General features: G+C 49.1%; 1 protein-coding gene across 1 annotated transcript in view; it reads right to left on the reverse strand.

Moving 5' to 3' along the window:
- ZC3H12D (zinc finger CCCH-type containing 12D) overlaps nt 1–13,389 on the reverse strand; it is a 33,155-nt gene extending 19,766 nt beyond the window's left edge. Inside the window, exons 1-2 of the mRNA XM_045499986.1 lie at nt 12,744–13,389; nt 2,702–3,077 (exon numbers count right to left, since the gene is read on the reverse strand). Coding sequence (XP_045355942.1) covers nt 2,702–3,006 — 305 coding nt within the window. The 5' untranslated portion in view covers nt 3,007–3,077; nt 12,744–13,389. The remainder of the gene's footprint in view (nt 1–2,701; nt 3,078–12,743) is intronic.
- Between the last annotated feature and the right edge of the window lie 6,696 nt (nt 13,390–20,085).

Consider the following 20,085-nt stretch of genomic DNA (forward strand, 5'->3'; position numbering starts at 1 on the left):
GCAGCTCCCAGCTAGAGGTCAGGACTCAGATCTTTGGACTCTCTCGGTGGCTCCTCAGGGCAGCACGGACATGTGCTCCAATCTGCCTTCTAAGTCCTTTCCTACCTCCTGCAGCATCAGACAGCATGTGAAGCAAGATCTTCTTCCAAAACAGAGCGCAGCAAAGTCTGTGATACTACAAAACCTCAGAAAGGAAAATTTTCAGAAACCACGTCTCTGAGGTTAACTGAGTTTTGAGGTCAACTGATAATAACCAGACACCATGTTGGTTTCAACCACCCATTGTGTCTCAAGGGCGAGCCCCACACTTAAATCTATCCTGCACAACTGAGATCTGGCAGGGCCCGAGGGTCATGGGTCCTCTTGACACTCTGGTCGGAGGACACAGGCGGTGTCACCGTGGGAGAAGGAGCCAGGGGATGAGGTAGAGCCTCACACCCCAACCGTCTCCCAGACTGGCCACTGAGCAAATCAGGTCCCACCCACCAGGTGGTGGTTGAACAATGGGTCTTTTGTCCCTGACTCGGGATGCGGGGGCAGGGGAAGGGACGGGATGTGTGTGTGTGTGTGTGTATGTGTATGTGTGTGCACACATACAGGTACACACACTGAGACCTCACACAGGCACACGTGCTCTTGTTAACTGAGATGACGTACAGGCAGCAAGTGTGTGAAAGAAAGCGTCGGTGTTCTGACACATTCTTCATAATAAGCCTGAGTGATGGCTTCTACCCACACAGATTGAGCACAAGGGGATTAAACTGGTTACAGTTGTGGGGGAGAGGGGACCAAATGGATGTACCTGGGACACATCATGGTCACACGCAAGTGGAAGGTGTGGTTTGAGTTTGAATTCCAAGCAGCAACAGAGATTTGCAGCAAAATAAAATCCTCCAACACCACCCTATCGAAACAATTCCTAAAAACTCTCTGGTCCCCAAGAGAGCATGCCCACACTTCCCTGTAGCAGGTGAAGTAGTCAGTCCTTCCAGCCCAGAGCCATTCGGCTCTTTTGATCTGGGATCACAGAGCTGGTACAATCTTAGGGCTGGAAAGTCTTCAATTTAAGCAACACCCTTTTACCTTTAGAGTCTCCTTTCTATGGATGCCCAGAAGGAGAGGTGGCTCGTCCTGATCAGACAGAGGCCAGGCCCCCCTCACAACCCTCACACACCCTCAGAACCTACCAGATCCTTTTTTTTTGTTTTTAATTTTTTAATGTTTATTTTTGAGAGAGAGAGCGTGTGAGTAGAGGAAGGGAGGAGAGAGAGGGAGACACAGAATCCAAAGCAGGCTCCAGGCTCCAGGCTCTGAGCTGTCAGTCCAGAGCCCGATGCGGGGCTTGAACTCACGAACTGTGAGATCATGACCTGAGCTGAAGTCGGACACTTAGCCAACCGAGCCACCCAGAACCTAGGCCAGAACCTACCAGATTCTTAAACATCCTTTCAACTTCCCCCTGAAATCTCGAATTAAGCAGGATTTCATAGTCTGGCTTATCTGGTGCCTACATGGGAGCATGTGTGTGGATGTTACAGAGGCCTGAGGACCAGCCCAGGGTGACCCAGCTGGCTAAAACTTGAACAAACACCACGCAAAGCACAAAGGCACAGCGCCCAGGGCTGGGCCAGCCTGGGTAGCATCATTCCAAACCTCCGTCCTACACTGCCAAGTCCAAAGTGAGTCCAAATCCCCAGGGAAAGCCACTGGCCCTGTCAGCCAAAGGACGGACACCCTCTGGACACATTTAGCACTGGGGAGAACACTCCTCTCCTCAGTCCCCACCCATGGCTCAGCTTTTGAAAGGGGAAGTGCGTCTATGTACAGCCTCGAGTGGCCAATTTCCTATGGATCTGCCCTTCGCCTGCCTGTAACTAAGGCAAGAAGTAGAAAACTGCACTTGTGTGCACAAAGCCTCCTCCTGGCCTATCGCGGAGTGTGGATGAGACGCTAAGATTGGCTTGCAGCTGAATGGAGCCGCGCAGGAAACGTAACAAGCCAGGGCACGGCACTCCCATCACTGACGCACACAAAGATGCCAATACACAGACACTGACAATCGTGTCTACGGCTCAGGGGCCGTGAGCACACGTCTCCAACCTGGCTAGGGAGCCACACCACCACCAGCCACCCAGCAGCAGCTCTCTCCCCTTCCACCCCACCCCCCAAAAGAGGGTTTCTAGTTCAAGCACATTTCCCCTCTGATTCTCATTACCTTTAGAGAAGTAGCAAAGCTATCTATTAGCCCGTGTCACAGAAGAGGAAACTTGAGATGCTATGGCTTTCTGAGTCACGCAGCTGGTTAGGGACAGGCTCTAGACAAGAAGCCACATCTGCCGAGGCCCGGTGCTAGGCTCCTCCCCAGTCATCTACGGCCTTTCTCAGAAAAGAGCCTCTCTCTGGGTCGATATGATAATAGCTGCCACTTGTTGAACACTTACTCTGCGTCAGGCACTGTCCTAGGCATTTTGTGCAGCTCCAGTTCTCACAACTGCCTTCTAGGGAGGTTTTATACCAATTCTACAGATGGAGAAAGTGAGGCTCAGAGACGTTAAGCGACTTACTTAAGGCCACACAGCTATGAAAGGGATGGAATGGGGATTAAAGGTCCATCCATTAGCCCCCAAACCACTCTTTGGACAAAACCACTGAAAAGAGGGACAGTTCTCCCACCCCGAGGCTCCAGGACGAAGAAAACTACCTCATTGCCACGTTGCTGCCGTCGATCACTATGGGTCGCAAGGAACTGGCTGGGTCTCCGTGCCCTTCTTCCAGCTCTGCCGCCAGCCCGCAGTGGGCAGAGTCCAGGGTCCCGCAGGAGCCCCTGGGAACGAGCAGGGGCACAGCACTGCTCTCGTGGGCCCCGGGGCGGCTGCCAGTCTGGATCAGCTCCTGAAGCACGTCGTTGACCAGGGCGTCCTCACCCAGCTTGCCCAGCACCCTGACCACATCATCCCGGCTGTAGCCCAGCTTCTGGAAGAACTCCATCTTGCTTGAGCGCTCCATGCCGTGCCAGCTGGGGCCCTGCTGAGGGTCCTGCCCCCGGTTTCCTTCTGGCAGAGCCACGCTGGCATGAGCTAAAGAGAAAAAGCATCCATCAGGTGTTTTCTGAGCGGCCCGGGCCTGGAGGCTGTCAGGTTACTGAGGGCAAATTATGCGTGCTCCCTCCCCGCCTTATCTGTCAGGAAATCATGTTGCCTGGTCCCCTTGGGGATTTTCAGTTGCTCAGTGTGGTTGGGGAGCCACAGATGCAATCATGCTGCTTTTACTCGTGCACTTTCTGAGGCCTTCTCCCCACCCAGGTGTCCCCGCAAGGATCCACTGGCCAGAGGAGCCAAGGGCCGCTGAGCAAACCACCCAGCACTCGAACATTTGCACACAGGCCAAAGACGTGTTTCCGAGGCTCGAGCATGGGCTGGGTTGGGCCCCCACGCCCCCAATTCATTCGTTGAGGCCCAACTCCTGGTACCTCAGAACGTGACTGCCTTTGTAGAAAGGGTCTTTAAAGAGTTGATTGGGTGGAAATGAGCTCCTTAGGGTGATTCCTGGCCAATATGACTAGTGTCCTTATAAGAAGAGGACATTTGGACACAGATAGGAACAGAGGAAAGCCCATGTGAAGGCACAGGGAAAAGATGACCATCTACAAGCTAGAGAGAGAGGCCTCAGAAGAAATCAACCCAGCCAACACCTTCATCTCGGGCTGCTAGGCACGGAACTATGAGGCAATAACACCAAGAATAGGTAAAATATTACATATGTGATATTATATGTCATACATACCACCCCTGTGGTATTGTGTTATAGGAGGCCTCGAAAATTAATATAGCTCCTCAGCTTAAAGAGGAGAAAGGGCTTCCTGGTCAATTCCATTCCCAGGAAAGCAATGCTCTGGCCCAAATTCGGCTCTGTGCTGTGGCACAGCTTTCCCCAGCAATGAATTCAGATGATAGTGAACCTGTAAAGTAGAAGGTCCCAAGCCACATTTTCCAGCGAGCATCACCGCCCGGCCTGTACCGCGGGAGTGGTGGGGAGGTGGGGGTTCAGTCTGACCCGCGCTTACAAAAAGAAGACTGAATCAACACGAACCCTCTGGACAGACCGGGTTCCTCTCTCTTTTCTACTCACAGACACCAACAGCTTTCAAAAATCATTCGAAAATACAGAAATCATCATGCAAATATATTTCGTGTGGAAAAAAATGCAACAATGTCAAAGCGTAAAGAATAACAAGAGAGGGGCGCCTGGGTGGCTCAGTCGGTTAAGTGTCCGACTCTTGGTTTCCGCTCAGGTCGTGATCTCATGGTTCATGAGTTCAAGCCTCGCATCAGGCTCTGTGCTGACAACGTGGAGCCTGCTTAGTCCTCTCTCTCTCCTTCTCTCTGCCCCTTCGCTGTTCATGCTCTCTCTCTCTCTCTCTCTCTCTCTCAAAATAAATAAATAAGCTTTTTTTAAAAAAGAAAAAAAAATTTTTAAAAGATACACTGTCTCTCATACAAACCCCAAATCCCGCTTGCCTCTCCTGCTAAGTATTTGTTTATACCCTTCCAGGGCTTTTTCTACGTCTTGACTTGCATCTCTAACAGATACAACATATACTGTCCTAGCAGGGATGTTTTGACATAAATAGTATCATGCTACATCATTGTTCAGCAACTTGCTTTTCTTATTAAAAATGCATTTGGGAAATCTTTCTTTTTTATTTTTTTTATTATTTTTTTTAATATTTACTTATTTTTGAGACAGAGAGAGACAGAGCATGAACGGGGGAGGGTCAGAGAGAGGGAGACACAGAATCGGAAACAGGCTCCAGGCTCTGAGCTGTCAGCACAGAGCCCGACGCAGGGCTCGAACTCACGGACCGTGAGATCATGACCTGAGCAAAAGTCGGACGCTCAACTGACTGAGCCACCCAGTCGCCCCTGGGAAATCTTTCTATGCCAGTTTATCTGTCCTGCTGCCCACTGTATCCCCAGCATTTAGAACAGCACCTGGCCCAGCTGAATCTCCTGCCGATTTGCTGAATGAGCGAATGATTGGCGTGTAACCATATGCCAGATGATGGAAGTTTAGTTTGCCTGCCATTTCTCTCGTGCACATCTGTCTTGTCCCCCATCTTCTTCTCAGTATGACAGGCTCTCTACCTTCCGTTCCTCCTCTCCTGCTGGCATCCCCCGCAGCACCCACGTCTTCCTACTGGATCTCAGCGTGGTTTCCTGCTCCCTGCAGGGCCGCTCCCCTTAGCGCAGGAACCCCACCGGACGGACTAGGTCTGGCTCTGGCAGGAGGAGGGATTTCTTGGCTGGTCTCCTGGACAGAGAGGCCCGGCTGTCACCTCTACTCCACCTCGGCCCCCTGACTGCTGAAACACCAAAATCGCCCCCAAGGTCACCAGGGACCTCCCCATGGGCAAATCCAACAGCAGCTCCACACACCTTGCCTTATACAAACCTCTCTGCTGCTTTCAACACTGTGGACCACCCCTTACCTCTTATTTTAAATCAAGACACTTAAGGGGTTCCTGGGTGGCTCAGTCAGTTAAGCATCTGACTTTGGCTCAGGTCATGATCTCACTGTTGGTGGTTTGGACCCCACATCGGGATCTGTGCTGACAGCTCAGAGCCTAGAGCCTGCTTCGGATTCTGTGTCTCCCTCTCTCTCTGCTCCTCCCCTGCTGATGCTCTGTCTCTCTCTCTCTCTCTCAAAAATAAATAAATTTTAAAAGAAGTAATAATAAATCAAAACATCTTGGACCACCTCCTCTTGAAACTCTTCTCCCTTAGGTTGTAAAACTTGGTCCAAGTCTTCTAAGTCTTTCCAGTTCTTTCCTTAGTCTCTGCTCATGGGTTCAAAGACAGGGTCCTGCCCAGGCCATCGGCTCTCCCTCTCGTGCCCTCCACCTGCCCCTATACTGGAGAGTCCACAACCGCACTCGTGGCTCAGACCTCACTAAGCACCAGTCACGCACAGCTATAAATCTGTGAGGTAAATGGCATGCATGCTATTTGAATAAGTTCTGTGGGAACTGAGAAAATGCTTTCATTCGCCAAACATTGGCTGAGTCTGTCTACTTCAGTAGACCGAGTCTACTTCTCAACGTGTGGTCCAGGAAAACTCGGGGGGCGGGGGTGGCCCAAGACCCTTTCAGGCAGTCCTCAAAGTAAGAACTATTTTCATAATGACACATAATAAGGCGTAACGTGCTTTTTTCCACTCTCATCCTCGTGAGCATGTCATGAAGTATTCCAGAGACTGAGTGTCGTGGGATAACCCCTGGCGGTCCTCTGGTAAGCCAGATATTAATTAGAGACTTGCAAATATAAATCGGTGCCAGTCTTCTTACAAACCTTTTTGTTTTGGGAAAATATAGTTATTTTGCATAAAAATACATTATTTATACTAATGTAATGGTTTATTAATATTTAAAATAAGCAAATATTTATAATTTCCTGATTTTAGTTTCTAACAAGGTGCTTATCAGTGGATGGATATAACTCACATAAACAAAAGCTCTTTGGCATCCTCAATAGTTATGAAAAGGAGTTCTGAAACCAAAAGTTTCTTCTTAAATCCAGAGCTTTCTAGTAGGCATTTCCCAGAAGATGGTCCCGTGTAGGGAGCGAATAGTCATGTTATGCAGGGTCCCAGGACAGAGGCCCAGTGTCTTTCTCACACCATCCACCCACCTGTCCCACCCACACCTTCTTCATCCCCTACCTAACTCATGCTACAGCGTCCTACAGGCCTCCCTCAGCAAACCATTTGGCTCAGTCCCTGTTTGTAGCCAGCAGGATATTTCTAGAACAAGTGTGACCATGTCACCCCCTTCCTTAGAAATATCCTCAGGATGGGGCGCCTGGGTGGCTCAGTCGTGTGGGCCTCCGACTCTTGGTTTGGGCTCAGGTCATGATCCCACAGTTTGGGGGTTCGAGACTGATGTGGGGGCTCTGTGCTGACAGTGCAGAGCCTTCTTGAGATTCTCTCTCTCCCCCTCTCCTTCTGCCCCTCCCCTGCTTATGCTCTCCCTCTAAATAAATAAATAAATAAATAAATATCCTCAGACCCCGTGTTGACCTACAAGAAAGACACAAATGCCTAAGCGGCCTGCTGAGCCATCACCATGCCGTGCTGACCCCTGTGCAACTCACCACCCACCCTGGCCCACCTGGCCCACCTGACCCTTTCTCTTGAGCCATGATGAATCTCTCCTGGCTCCCCAAGCCTTCTAGAAGGTTCTCATCACCGTGCTTCTGCATATGCTTTCGTCTCTACTTGGAATGCCCTTTTTGGTTTGGCAAACTTCAAGATTCGGCAGAAATGCCCCTCAAAGTGGTCACACCTAAGTCCACAAACAGAATGAGTGACTCGGTCATCTCATCTACCAGGCACTTTGCTCACAGCTCTGCAATGACACATTGGATCGTCACTTATCCGTATCTCAAGACACTGTGTACTCTGTTCCCACATCTTTGCCCTCAGAATCACCAGCACCTGGCACAGTGTTACTATATCTAAGGACTTCAATAGGTTTTTCTTCAGTGGATGCCCAAAGCTGAAAATAATCTTCCCTGCTCAAATATTTTTTCTTGGGTTCCCATCTCATTGAATGGTGTGCCCCAGACTAAAGAAGACATCTCAAGGTCATGTCAGCTACTAGGCACCAGGCACTGTGCTGGGACCCAGTTCCATAAAAACTAATATACAGTCCAATTTCAATTTGCTTACAACCTCTTCAGGAAAACAGACCAAATAAGTAAATACCAAGCCATCAATCATGGCAATAGGCACAATACTTTCAATTAGGAAAAAAAATGTGCTCTCAAAACTCAGGTGAGGACTGACTTATCTTCCTTTGAGGGGACAGGAAAGGCCAGGAAGTTTCCCACAAAACTGGGCAACAGAGGATGCGCTGACATTTCCCAGTGGGGGAAGGGCCATGGCATCTCTCCCGGGGGGTTCTGGGAGGGCCTCCTCACCACACTCCACCCACCACTACACTAATCTAACTAGTCCACTGACAAAAGATTTCTGTCACTCCATCCTGTACAGAGTCTCCTCCTTGACGGGTGACCAGTCCTTCTCCTTGGGAAGGTTGTTCTCTTGGGCTGGGGTCCAGCTTTGGGCCAGTTTCCGGGGAGGAGGAGGACACTCACCCAGCCTGGCAGGCCCGACTCACACCGGGAGTCACCTACTGTCCCTGAAAGACCCTTGGGCTGGCTCTCAGGCCTGCAGAGCTTCACTGGGGCTCTTCCCTCTGCCTGGAGGTCTGCCCCTCCTGCCCCAGGCCGGACTCCCCTGTCACACCCGTCCCTCCCACGCCCCCGCCAGCCCAGCTACACCCCCACCTCCGCCCTTCCTTTCTTACACATATGTGTGGCTCTTGTTTTAATTTGGAAGAAAGATCTCGGGGGGAAAGCTCTCAGTTTTCCCCCATTGAGGATGATGTTAGCTGTGGGCTTTTCATAAATGGCTTCTATGATGTTGAAGTATGTTCCTTCTATCCCGACTTTTTCGAGGGTTTTTATTAAGAAAGGATGCTGAATTTTGTCAAGTGCTTTTTCTGCATCGATTGACAGGATCATATGGTTCTTCTCTTTTCTCTTATTAATGTGATGTAAAGAAATTGTGGCTTATATACACAATGGAATACTACGTGGCAATGAGAAAGAATGAAATCTGGCCTTTTGTAGCCACGTGGGTGGAACTGGAGAGTGTTATGCTAAGTGAAATAAGCCATACAGAGAAAGACAGATACCATATGTTTTCACTCTTATGTGGATCCTGAGAAACTTAACAGAAGACCATGGGGGAGGGGAAGGAAAAAAAAGTTAGAGAGGGAGGGAGCAAACCATGAGAGACTCTTAAAAACTGAGAACAAACTGAGGGTTGATGGGGGGTGAGAGGGAGGGGAGGGTGGGTGATGGGCATTGAGGAGGGCACCTGTGGGGATGAGCCCTGGGCGTTGTATGGAAACCAATCTGACAAGAAATTGCATATTAAATACATAAATAAATAAAGTTATAATGGATTACATCCACAAAACAAATTTTGGAAGAAAGAGGAGAAGGGAAGAGGGAGGAGGGGTGTGAGAAAGAAAAGGGAGAGGGAGGAAAAGTGAGAGAGAAGGAAAAAGAAGAATGACTGTGGCAGACAGCATGAACGTCACAGTTGGTGCTCACAGAGCTCTTCGCTGTTTCCACACCACCTTCACTGAGAGCCTCTCTCCCTTGAACTTGCCGTTACCCCCGGTTGGGTAGACGGTGGATAAAAGCAGCCCCTTTCCCCAGGTGAAGAAGCCGAGGCTCAGAGTGGCACCGAGAAAAGGCTATCCGGTTAGTAAGCAGCAGAGGCCGACAAAAAGTAGAAACCAAAAACAACGTGTTGCTCTGAGTTGTGCCCAAGATGGAGGCAGCGTCTTGTTTTTGCAGAAATCGAAAAACCCGAAATACAACCGCCCGGGTGACTTCTCTTTGGTCACAAAGTAACAGCTATGAGGAGAGTCCGGTTTAGTGTCGTAACTCTGCAGTCTGAAATCTGCAGACCGAATCACAGACATCTTCGCAATGAAAAACCTTGGGGCTTTTACCTGGGGCAGGGGAGGGAGAGGGGTCGCGTGAGGCCTGTCCTCTGCAGCTCTCCACGGCACCCACGAGTTCCAAAAGAGCTCCCTTTCTTTTATTTTTATTATTTAAAAAATTGTCTTAAGTTTATGTATTTATTTTGAGAGAGTGGGGGATGGGCAGAGAGAGAGGGGTTGGGGAGAGAGAATCCCAAGCAGGCTCCACATCGTCAAGTGCAGAGCCCAACGCAGGGCTCGGTCTCATGAACCGTGAGATCACGACGTGAGCCAGAGTCAGGAGCCAGACGCTTCACCAACTGAGCCACCCAGGTGCCCCGGAGCTCCCTTTCTGAGGAAACTTTTGAAAGGTCATGCGTGGGACAGGAGAGCTGTTTTTACACAACATTAACTGAAAGAATTCACCCACTTCAGAGGCTTTCTTTTGCCCCCTTGAGATTTCAAAATCGACTTCATTTCCTTTTAAAACTTCTAAATAAGGGAGAAACCTGAGGTGGGCCCCCCTGAGGTGGGGGCCTGTCCTCAGGAGCCTCCGCTGGCCCTCGGGCCAAAACCCTCCCCTTGAGATGCGATGGTCTTTGAGCTGCAACGCTGCCAGCAGTTTCTTACTGCTTTCTATTTTTAAGTCCTGAAAGTATGAACGATTTCATTTGAGTTTGCTTCCTCAAGCTTGACTGGAAGTCACAAATAGCACAGATAATTAGTAACCCTTTAAAAATCCTCGGTCTCCTCAGGAGCTCGTAGGACGGTCAGCCTTGCAACACTTCCCTATGGTCAATAGTCAAGGGAGCCATGGAGATGTGCTCGGGTAGAATCCAAAGTTGGAGGTGGCCTAACCAAGCGGCAGGAAAGGAAGGGAGAAAGAGGGAGGGAGGAAAGGTAGAATTTTATTAACAAGGAGCATTAGGGGTGCCTGCGTGGCCCAGTCAGTTAAGCATCTGGCTTTGGCTCAGGTCATAATCTCACAGCTCGTGAGTTTGAGCCCCACCTTGGGCTCTCTGCTGTCAGCACGGAGCCAGCTTTGGATCCTCTGTCCCCCCTCTCTCTTTGCCCCTCCCCAACTCTCTCTCGAAAATAAATAAGCATTAAAAAAAAAAAAATGAGAATTAGATCAGACCGGCTCCTCCTGGAATCAGCCAATCCAGGTTGAGGGCCTCTGGACCTAGGGTCTGTAACCTCTGACTGGAAGACCTCCTGAGGAAAAGAATACAAGAGAAACTGAAGAAGGAGAAAAGGAGGAGACATTAGAGGGATAAGACATGTAGAGAATCAGTAGCTCACATGTACCCAGTATTTTACAGATACAAGGGACAGCCTTGCATATTGCCTTTGGAGATACCAACATCTGTGGGAGATGGAAAAGGATTCATTACTCATGACTCATGTTGCAAGTAAGAAAACTGAAGACAAGAGAGGCTTTGCCAACTTACCCAGGGTCTCACAGCTAATCAACGGGAGGGACTAGACTCCCAAGGGATTCCTCCTACAGCCTGGCCCAGAGGGTGCTGCCCAGGGCTGCTCAGGGGGCCACAGAGCAAGGGTGAGCCCGAGCACCAGCCCCAGGAAGAATGCATTCATCATGTTGCCCCTGACCCTCAAGTCTGTTCCTGGTCACCTCTGCCAGTTCTAGAGAAATCCACCCCATCGTGATAGCCAGAAGTCACCTGCATGATGAGGAGAAAAGTTCTCATAGACACGGTCCGTGCAGTTTTCTGGCTCAGCTCAGATCAGTGGGGTTGTCAGTTAGATTTTGGGGAAGTCACAGAGAGGCAACGACTTCAGCCCACGAGATTTGGGTTTTGGGTCTGGCTTTTGGGGGATTTTTTTTAAAGGGAATTATAATTTTTTTTAAAATGTGGTAAATTATACATACCACAAAATTTGCCATTTTAACTATCTTTAGGAGTGCAGTTCGGTGGCATTAAGCAACCATTACCAGCATCCATTTCCAGAACTTTTTCGTCTTATAAAACTGAAACCTTGTCCCCATTAAACACTAACTCCCCACCCTCTTCCCCCACCTGCCCTGGTAACCATACTCCTTCTTGCCATCCCTATGAATCTGACTACTCTAAGTACTTTCTACAAGTGCAATCACGCAGTACTTGTCCTTCTCTGACTGGCTTATTTCACGTAGCATAATGTTTTCAAGTTCCGCCCTGTTGCAAGCATTTGTCAGAATTTTCTTCATTTTTAAGGCTGAATAATAGTCCATTATGTATATGGACCACCTTCTGTTTGCCCACCCACCTGCTGACGGACATTTGAGATGCTGCTCCCTTTTGGCTGTTGTAAATAGTGCTGCTGTGAGCATAGGCGGCCTGGTCTTGGGTTTTCTCCTTGAGCTTGTCCCTTGCTCTTCCGTATTGTTATACGTTACTTCGGATACACACACAAGTATATACACACAAGCCCTGATCCATACCCCAGGGCAACTCTGAGTTAAAAAAAAAACAACAACAAAAACCCATCCTCCTGATCTTCTACACTCAACCTATTCACTCATCAGGTATTGGCATTCCTGGCCTGGCATCACCCGGCCTTGCAGAGGAGTTCATAATCCTGGACGTGTGGCCAAGGTTTCTAACAACCACAGGGAATGAGCCAAAATTGTCTCCATTGCCTCCGATTAAGACTTATTTCCATGTCCTTCTGGGCCTTCTTGGAGCCCGCAGAGCCGTCCTTTAGGAGAGATGGGGTTTGGGACTGTGGTCAAATATTCCTGATCTGCCGGGAAACTAGACACCCACAAATCAATATCTAGCCTAAAAGATATGTTTTCGGGAGCATGGAGACAGGCTGAAAACGTGCCTGAGCATTCTCGTCTTTCTGATTTCATAAAACTAAAAGATCTTCGAAGACCACAGCAGGAGTTGTCCCTTACACCTAAGAGTTCCTCCGATTAATCTTTCTCCCATGAAAGCCCTCTTGAAATTAAATTCAACGGTGCTAAAACGAGCAAGGATTTCACCTTTTTTTTTTTTTTATCTGTGCACTTAAAATCATGTGAGGCACGGGAAATCAGACTGCTCAGAATAACGCTAATCCAAGGACTGCTCCCCAACTTGCTCCCCGCCCCGTATATTCTTGTGTCTCTCCTCCAGCCCTGGACCCAAGTCTGCACAGCACCTGTCCTACTGAATGATGGCCGGAGCCAGGCACTCACCAGCAGGGCGCGTCGCTTCGGCCCCCACAGTGGACACCCGTGCTCCACGCAGCACCCCCAGCTCCACGCCCGCCACAGTCGGCCAGGTGTCATCCAACCTGAGGGAGCCCTGCCCGGCTGGGCCACGAGGCCATTAGGAGGCCCTTCATGCCAAAGCTCCCCTTCCAGGGTGCCACAGTCACGTTCAGCTGCCAAGGTAGTTTTGCTCTGAGTTTTTTTTTGGTTTTTTTTTGTTTTTTTTAAAAAAAAAAAAAAAAGGAAAGGAAGAGAGCAATCAAATGAGGGAGGCAGACTTGAAGGCTTCGCCCCGGCATGAGTCACCGAATCAAAGTTTAACAACCACATGCAAAACAAACTCTCTGAGGGCATGGGCTGGCTGCACAGGAAAAAGCCAGCCAGGAGAGGCTCAGAGAACAAAAGTGTTCACAGGCGGAGGGTGAAAACTTCCGTTCCAAGTTCCACTCGTGCCTTTGGCTGAAAAGAGCATCTGATCCGAGCGGCTCCCAACCTTACAAGCAAAACGAAAGCATGCAGGAGTGAAAAGTGTCAGGCGAGAGGAAGAATAGAAATGCCTACTAGATAAGGGTGCACAGGGGCTCGGGCGTGGAGAGGCCCTGTCCCTTCTAGCACAGAGTCCCTAACAAGTCCCAGAGGCCTTCGGGCTAAGGGCACTGGCCTCTGTCTCTAACAGGACTCTGAGCTGTCCTCACTGTAGCCCTGCATGGGGTGAGTGGCTGCTTGTCTCCATCTGGCAGGGGGAGCCTGACCTCAGGGCCTCCTGACCACGGCAACCTGCAGCTGCCTAGCTGCCAGCGACAGAGGGTGCGGGCAGCAGACCCTGAACTCTTGTCGTCTGTTTCCTGCATCGCTGGATGCCCATCGGGGGTAGAGAAGGAGGAGGGAACACAAACCACGGCAAGCCCATCTCCCAACAATGACAGGGCTCTAAAGTCACTTGCCCAAGCACACGGTGAGCCAGCAGGTAGAGCTGGGTTTAGAGTCTGAGAGTTGTTGCTTAGGAAACTGGACTCGGCTGGTCTTCTTGATTTATCCCCCATCTGCCTCCTACAGAAGGTGTGAGGCTGTCTAGAGTATTAAGACACAGAATGGGAACACTGACATAAAATCACGGTCAGAAATGATTAGAACAACAGAAACCAGAACATGGTACTGGAACCCAGATTAAAATAGTCACTTCTGGGTCACCTGGGCGGCTCAGTCGGCTGAGTGTTCCACTTCGGCTCAGGCCATGATCTCGTGGTTCGTGGGTTCGAGCCCCGTGTCGGGCTTGACAGCTCGGAGCCTGGAGCCTGCTTCGGATTCTGTGTCTCCCTCTCTCTGCCCCTCCCCCGCTTACACTCTGTCTCTCTCTCAAAAATAAACATTAAAAAAACGTTTTTTACTAGTGACTTCATCTGAGCACTAACTCTAGCCTTGTTTTCCAGCACAACGGGTTTTCTAAGAACAAGTATGATTTCTGTAGTGCCTCCAAGTGTACTCAGTGCCTTCCATCGGAGCGTCCTATCCCCACGACAGCTCTATGGCCCCAGAATTGTTATCCCCACTTTTGAGATACGATCCAGGGTAACTCAACTGCCTGAGTTCCCTCAGTAAGTGGTTGGCTCAGGACTGAAACTCGGGGCCACAGAGCTCCAAAGTATACTCTCTACACGTGGCTTCTCCGCTCCCAAATACCGAATGAAGCACGAAGGGTTTCCGAACGAAATAAACATTCTCCTGGCATTAAATCTTAGGGGAAATCTAAATCCTTATGCTGAGTAACACATCAGACACCGTCTTCTTTTTTTTTTTTTTTTTTCAACGTTTATTTATTCTTGGGACAGAGAGAGACAGAGCATGAACGGGGGAGAGGCAGAGAGAGAGGGAGACACAGAATCAGAAACAGGCTCCAGGCTCTGAGCCATCAGCCCAGAGCCCGACGCGGGGCTCGAACTCACGGACTGCGAGATCGTGACCTGGCTGAAGTCGGGCGCTTAACCGACTGTGCCACCCAGGCGCCCCCAGACACCGTCTTCAATTCAAGTCCTATAGAAGCTCAGAGGCCAGTGGAGGGGGAGGGTAGCAACGAGCCAAGAAGGGAATTCTCTGAGGATATTGTCCACTGCCACCCTGCTTCACACAACAGGGGCCTGGACAATGAAACGTAAGAATCCTGGTTTGTGTCTGACCCCAGGCAAAGGGCACCTCTGCACACAGGAGGGACCACAGTGGCCAGCACCAACCAGTTCCGCAGGAAAGACACTTGAATGTGCTCACCTATCAGACAGGTGAATACTTGGCAGAGGCCCCAGAGTTCTGTGTCCGAAGACTTGGAGACATTATTGAAGCCAGAAAAATTGTGACTCAGATGTCTCTGTAAGACAAGGACCACCGTACGGGGCCCTTCTAGTATCTGATCTAGAGAAACCCCAGCTGATTCCTCCACAGCTAAAATGACTTAGGGGCACCTGGGTGGCTCAGTCGGTTAAGCGTCTGACTCTTGGTTTCTGCTCAGGTCATGATCTCACGGTTTCGTGGGTTCGAGCCCTGCACACTGCCAGTGCAGAGCCTGCTTGGAATTCTCTGTCTCCGTCTTGCTCTGCCCCTCCCTCCCCCCCTCCCTCGCTCGCTCTCTCAAAATAAATAAATAAACTTAAAAAATTATTAAAACGGCTTAGTTGCCATGACTTGGAAGAGCCAAAAGACTTAAGCCACAATTTAGGCTATTTATTCCCAACTGAATGAGAAATAAGGCCTGCCAGAGGTAACAATTTTAGCTGCGATATCACTGACCCAAAACTAGACTCTACCCACAAGAGCTGTAAGAGAAGGCAGCGGCTTTCCACTTGCAGGGGTGACCGGGCGTGTGTCTACATCTCTTTAAAGGCGTTAGAAGGGCGCCTGGGTGGCTCAGTCGGTTGAGCATCCCACGTCAGCTCAGCTCATGATCTACAGTTTGTTGGGTTCAAGCCCACGTCAGGCCCTGTGCTGACAGCTCAGAGCCTGGAGCCTGCTTCGGATTCTGTGTGTCTCCCCCTCTCTCTGTTCCTCCCCCAGTCGTTCTCTGTCTCTCTGTCTCTCTCTCAAAAATAGATAAACATTAAAAAAAAAATTTTTTTTTAATAAAATAAAGCCGTTAGAACACTGAGAAACTGGGTAGCAGGCCCAGCATTCTTCCCTCTTCTCCCCGGCTTACAATCGGCGTGGACTCTGCCGCGAGGCTATTTCTGTCCCCTCTGGCCCTGGTGATGATGAGACAGAGGTCTGTGCTTTCAGGAAGTGGCCTGGAGGTGTTGAGACAGTGGCTCCTAAGTGTGTGGACACAGACCCTCCCCAGGGAGGGGTGCACAAACGTGTAGCTAGATGTGCCACTGTTTCGGTGGTCCCTGGAGCCCTGGGTCAGCCACCTCTCCTCTATCTAAGGCATCTAGAACTATCTTGCTTTGCATGTTTTCTCAGTGAGCTGACGCGGCGCCTAGGTAGTTGCAGCAGGGGTATCGACAGGCGAGGGCTCAGCCCTGTTAGATACCCCCCCTGCGCACCCCCCCTCCCGCCCAGGCCACTGCCACTCTCCACCAGCAGCAGTGGGAGTTCTGTTCCTCTGTCTCCTCGCCAGCACTTGGGAGGGCAAGACATTGTGCTTTTTGCCAGTCTGATGTGTGAGAAATGGTATATATCACTTCCCATGGTTGTTTTGACTTTCGTTTCCCCAATTACTAGGGAACTTGGGGATCTCTTCATGTTTACTGGCCACGCGAGTTTGCTTTTTTCCCTCCACTGCCCGATGTCCTCTCGTGTGGCCTTTTTCTTACTGATTGCCATTACCCTTCACCTGTTCTTCCTGTTAACCTTTCATCTTTTGTGTATGCCATAATTGCTGCTAGTCTAGCACGTGTCTTTGAGCTTCGTTTATGACGTGTTGGGGCCTGAAAATGTTTTGATTTGGGGGTAGTCAAAATTATGGGCTTTTCCTTCATCATTTGCGCTCTCTGAATCTTGTTTAAGAAATCCTTCCCTATCCTAAGAGAAAAAAGGAAAAGAAAAGGGAAAAGAAAGGAAAAGAGAAAAAAGAAAGAAATCCTTCCTCACCCTGAAACTGTAAATAGATTTTCCTATATCTTCTCTAAAGTTGTAGCATTTTGCTTTTTCTAATCAGGTCTTGAATCGTGATCTGGAATTTGTTCTGATATCTAAGCTTATATCATAGTTTGGTGTCATAAACTCAGAGTCAGACTGCCCTGTCACTTATCCGCTGTATAAATAAACGTGAACACATTATTTAATCTCTCTGTGCCTCAGTTTCTTCCCATGTAAAATGGGGATAATTATCATATCTATCTCACGGAACATTATGAGAATTAAATTAGTCCATGCATGAAAAATGCTTAGAACAGCGCTTGGCGGGTATTAATTGCTGACAGATGGATGTTATTATTTTGAGCACAAACTCCAATAAAAATGCGATTACTAGAAGTTATTATGGCAAAGTCTAGCACCCAGGAAACACTAAGCTACCATCAGAGAGCTACAGAGACCAGGGAAACAACCTTCCGGTCCCCAATAGGAATGAGTGCACCCACAATACACACAGAAGCAAGTGGACAAGAAGTTGTCATTGTCATTCTGGCTTAGCCAATAATCTAATTTAAAACAACTGTGTATTTAAAACAATTTTAATTTAGGGCACCTGGGTGGCTCAGTCGGTTAAGCGTCCCACTTTGGCTCAGGTCACGATCTCAAGATTCGTGAGGTTGAGCCCCACATCAGGCTCTGTGCTGACAGCATGGAGCCTGCTTTGGATCCTCTGTCCCCCTAGCTCTCTGCCCCTCCCCGGCTTTTTCTTTCTTTCTTTCTTTCTCTCTCTCTCAAAAAACAAAAGCAAAAACAAAAAAAAATAATTTTAGTTAAGGTGTGCCTCAGTGGCTCAGTTGGTTAAACATCTGACTCTTGATTTCTGCTCAGGTCATGATCTCACGGTCAAAGGATCAAGCCCCACGTCAGGCTCTGCGCTGGGCTTGGAGCCTGCTTGGGATTCTCTCTCTCCCTCTCTCTCTCTCTCTCTCTCTGCCCCTCCCCCACTTGCACGCGTGTGCTCTCTCTAAATAAATAAATAAGACAATTCGAGTTTATTAAATTATCTCTATGAATCACTCCTCTGAGTTCCACTTGAGATGTTCATCTTAACTACAGGGATCGAGGCAATTAAAACTCTTAAGTACATTCCAATTTCATTTCATACCATGCACTGGGCTGAGAATATAAAGCACCAGCTGAATGAATGAACTTTCTGCCCCGGAGTGAATGGATGACTGTAAACAAAGAGTTACAGGCACATGTCAATGTCAGCGTAGAGCAGGGTTTCTCCATCTTGGCACTACTGACTTTGGGGCTGGCAGATTCTTTGTCGTGGGGACTGTCCTGTGCACGGTTGGGTGGATGGTCAGCAGCTTCTCTGGCCTCTACTCACTAGACAGCAGCAGCACGCCCCATCACATCGTGACAACTAAAAACATTCCCAGACATTGTCAAGTATCCCCCTGGGGGCAAAATCACCCCAGACTGAGAACCACGGGACTACAGTTTCCATCAAAGAGGGAATCCCCACTCTGAGTGAGGAGGTGGAGGAGGCTTTATAGAGGAAACAATGGCTCAGCTGACTTTAAAGGACAGGCTGGGGCGTCTGGCTGGTTCAGTCAGTAGAGCATGCACCTCTCAGTCTTGGGGTTGTGAGTTCAAGCCCCACGTTGGGTGTAGAGATTACTTAAAAATAAAATCTTTAAGGGGGGGAATAAAAAATTAAAAAAAAAATCTTTAAAATAATAATAAGTAAAGGACAGGCTGGAGTTTCCAGGAGAAGTCTGGATTCTCTGGGACATTCCAGTTGGAGGAAAAATCTAGGCCTATGCTCAGAGGCACAAGGAAACTTGACAAGATCCATCTGTTTGGCACTTAGCCTCAGGGTGAAATAACTTAGCTCAGGAAAAACTTTAAAAACTTTTTTAAGAAGCATTTTCATTGTAAAAAAAAAAAAAACAAACAAAAAGTAACTGAATCATTAATTAATATGTTCTCACACAGGCTCTTTTGTTATTTTGTTGTTTTGCTTTGAGCAAAATGATTTTCATTTCTGGGTCATCGTGAAGCTACCGGCTCAGGAAAACCAACAGTCTCAGAGCGCTCAAGGTTGAAATACAAGCGCCATCATCAAGGGCCTAGCCTTCCAAAGGTTGTCTAAGCTCTGAGGGACCTCAGACCTTCTTATCAACCAACGGTAAGAAGAGTACTGATCTGCCAGGACACTCTCAGACTTCCTTTATTCTTTCTCCAACCTTGGCTGCTGAATTCATTGCCCTGTCGTTGAGTGCCTGGTTTACTAACCCAGGGCTCAGGTGCTTCTGTGTTTGGTCCTGGAGACATTAGACAGCGAGATTGTCTCTATATAACCTAAATGCATTGGCATGCTGGGAAATCTCCCTGAAGTCGCTGCAGCCCATAGCTCCCATGGGTGTGCGTTGACCGTGGGGCGCCCAGCCTTTCTGACGTCTTTGGTTCTCTCACAAAAGCCCTGAGAGAGATGTGAGATGGTCTACTCCTCTCTCCATTGCCAGAAAGAGAGACTATGAACCAAAAGGTGAGGTTTATGAGAACCAGGTGGAGGAACATAGGCTGAGGACAAAGAATGAGTAATGAGACATATGGTAAATTGAGGCACCTTCTCCTGGGCTAATGCTCACGGATTGTTTAAGTGGTCACATTCGAACACTTGCAATTCTCTGCATCCGGAAATTCAGGCCCTAAGGCTCAGCTTGGTTTTGTCTCAACAGCATCGTTGCTTGTCTCTGGCCACGCTTTTCTTGAACTTTGCAAACACCTCACCCCTCACAGAGAGTTGAATGGTGCTCCCCAAAAGCTAAGCTCAAGTCCTGACCTCCAATATCTGTGAATGTGACTTTATTTGAAACAGGGCCTTCACAGATGTAGCCGAGGTGAGTTGTTACACCGGGTTAGGGTGGGCCCCAAATCCAAAGTCTTTGTAAGAGAAAGGAGAGGGCGAGTTGGATGAGACACAGAGGAGCCACGGGGAAGTCCAGATGTAGAGAGGCAGAGACTGGAGTGACGCAGCTGTGAGCCAGGGAACACCAGCAGAAGCTAGGAGGAAGCAAGGAAGGCTCCCTAGAGCCTTCAGAGGGAGCGCGGACCTACCAACACAGTGGTTTTGGACTTCTGGCCTCCGGAACTGTGAGAACACACTTCTATTGTTTTAAGCCACCCAGTTGCTGGTAATGGGAGCTCTAGGAAACGGATACGCTCCTCAGTCCCCAAACTGCCTTCCTTCAGAGCT

This window comes from Leopardus geoffroyi, chromosome B2 (genome assembly GCF_018350155.1).
Source record: "Leopardus geoffroyi isolate Oge1 chromosome B2, O.geoffroyi_Oge1_pat1.0, whole genome shotgun sequence".
Classification (NCBI taxonomy): Eukaryota; Metazoa; Chordata; class Mammalia; order Carnivora; family Felidae; genus Leopardus; species Leopardus geoffroyi.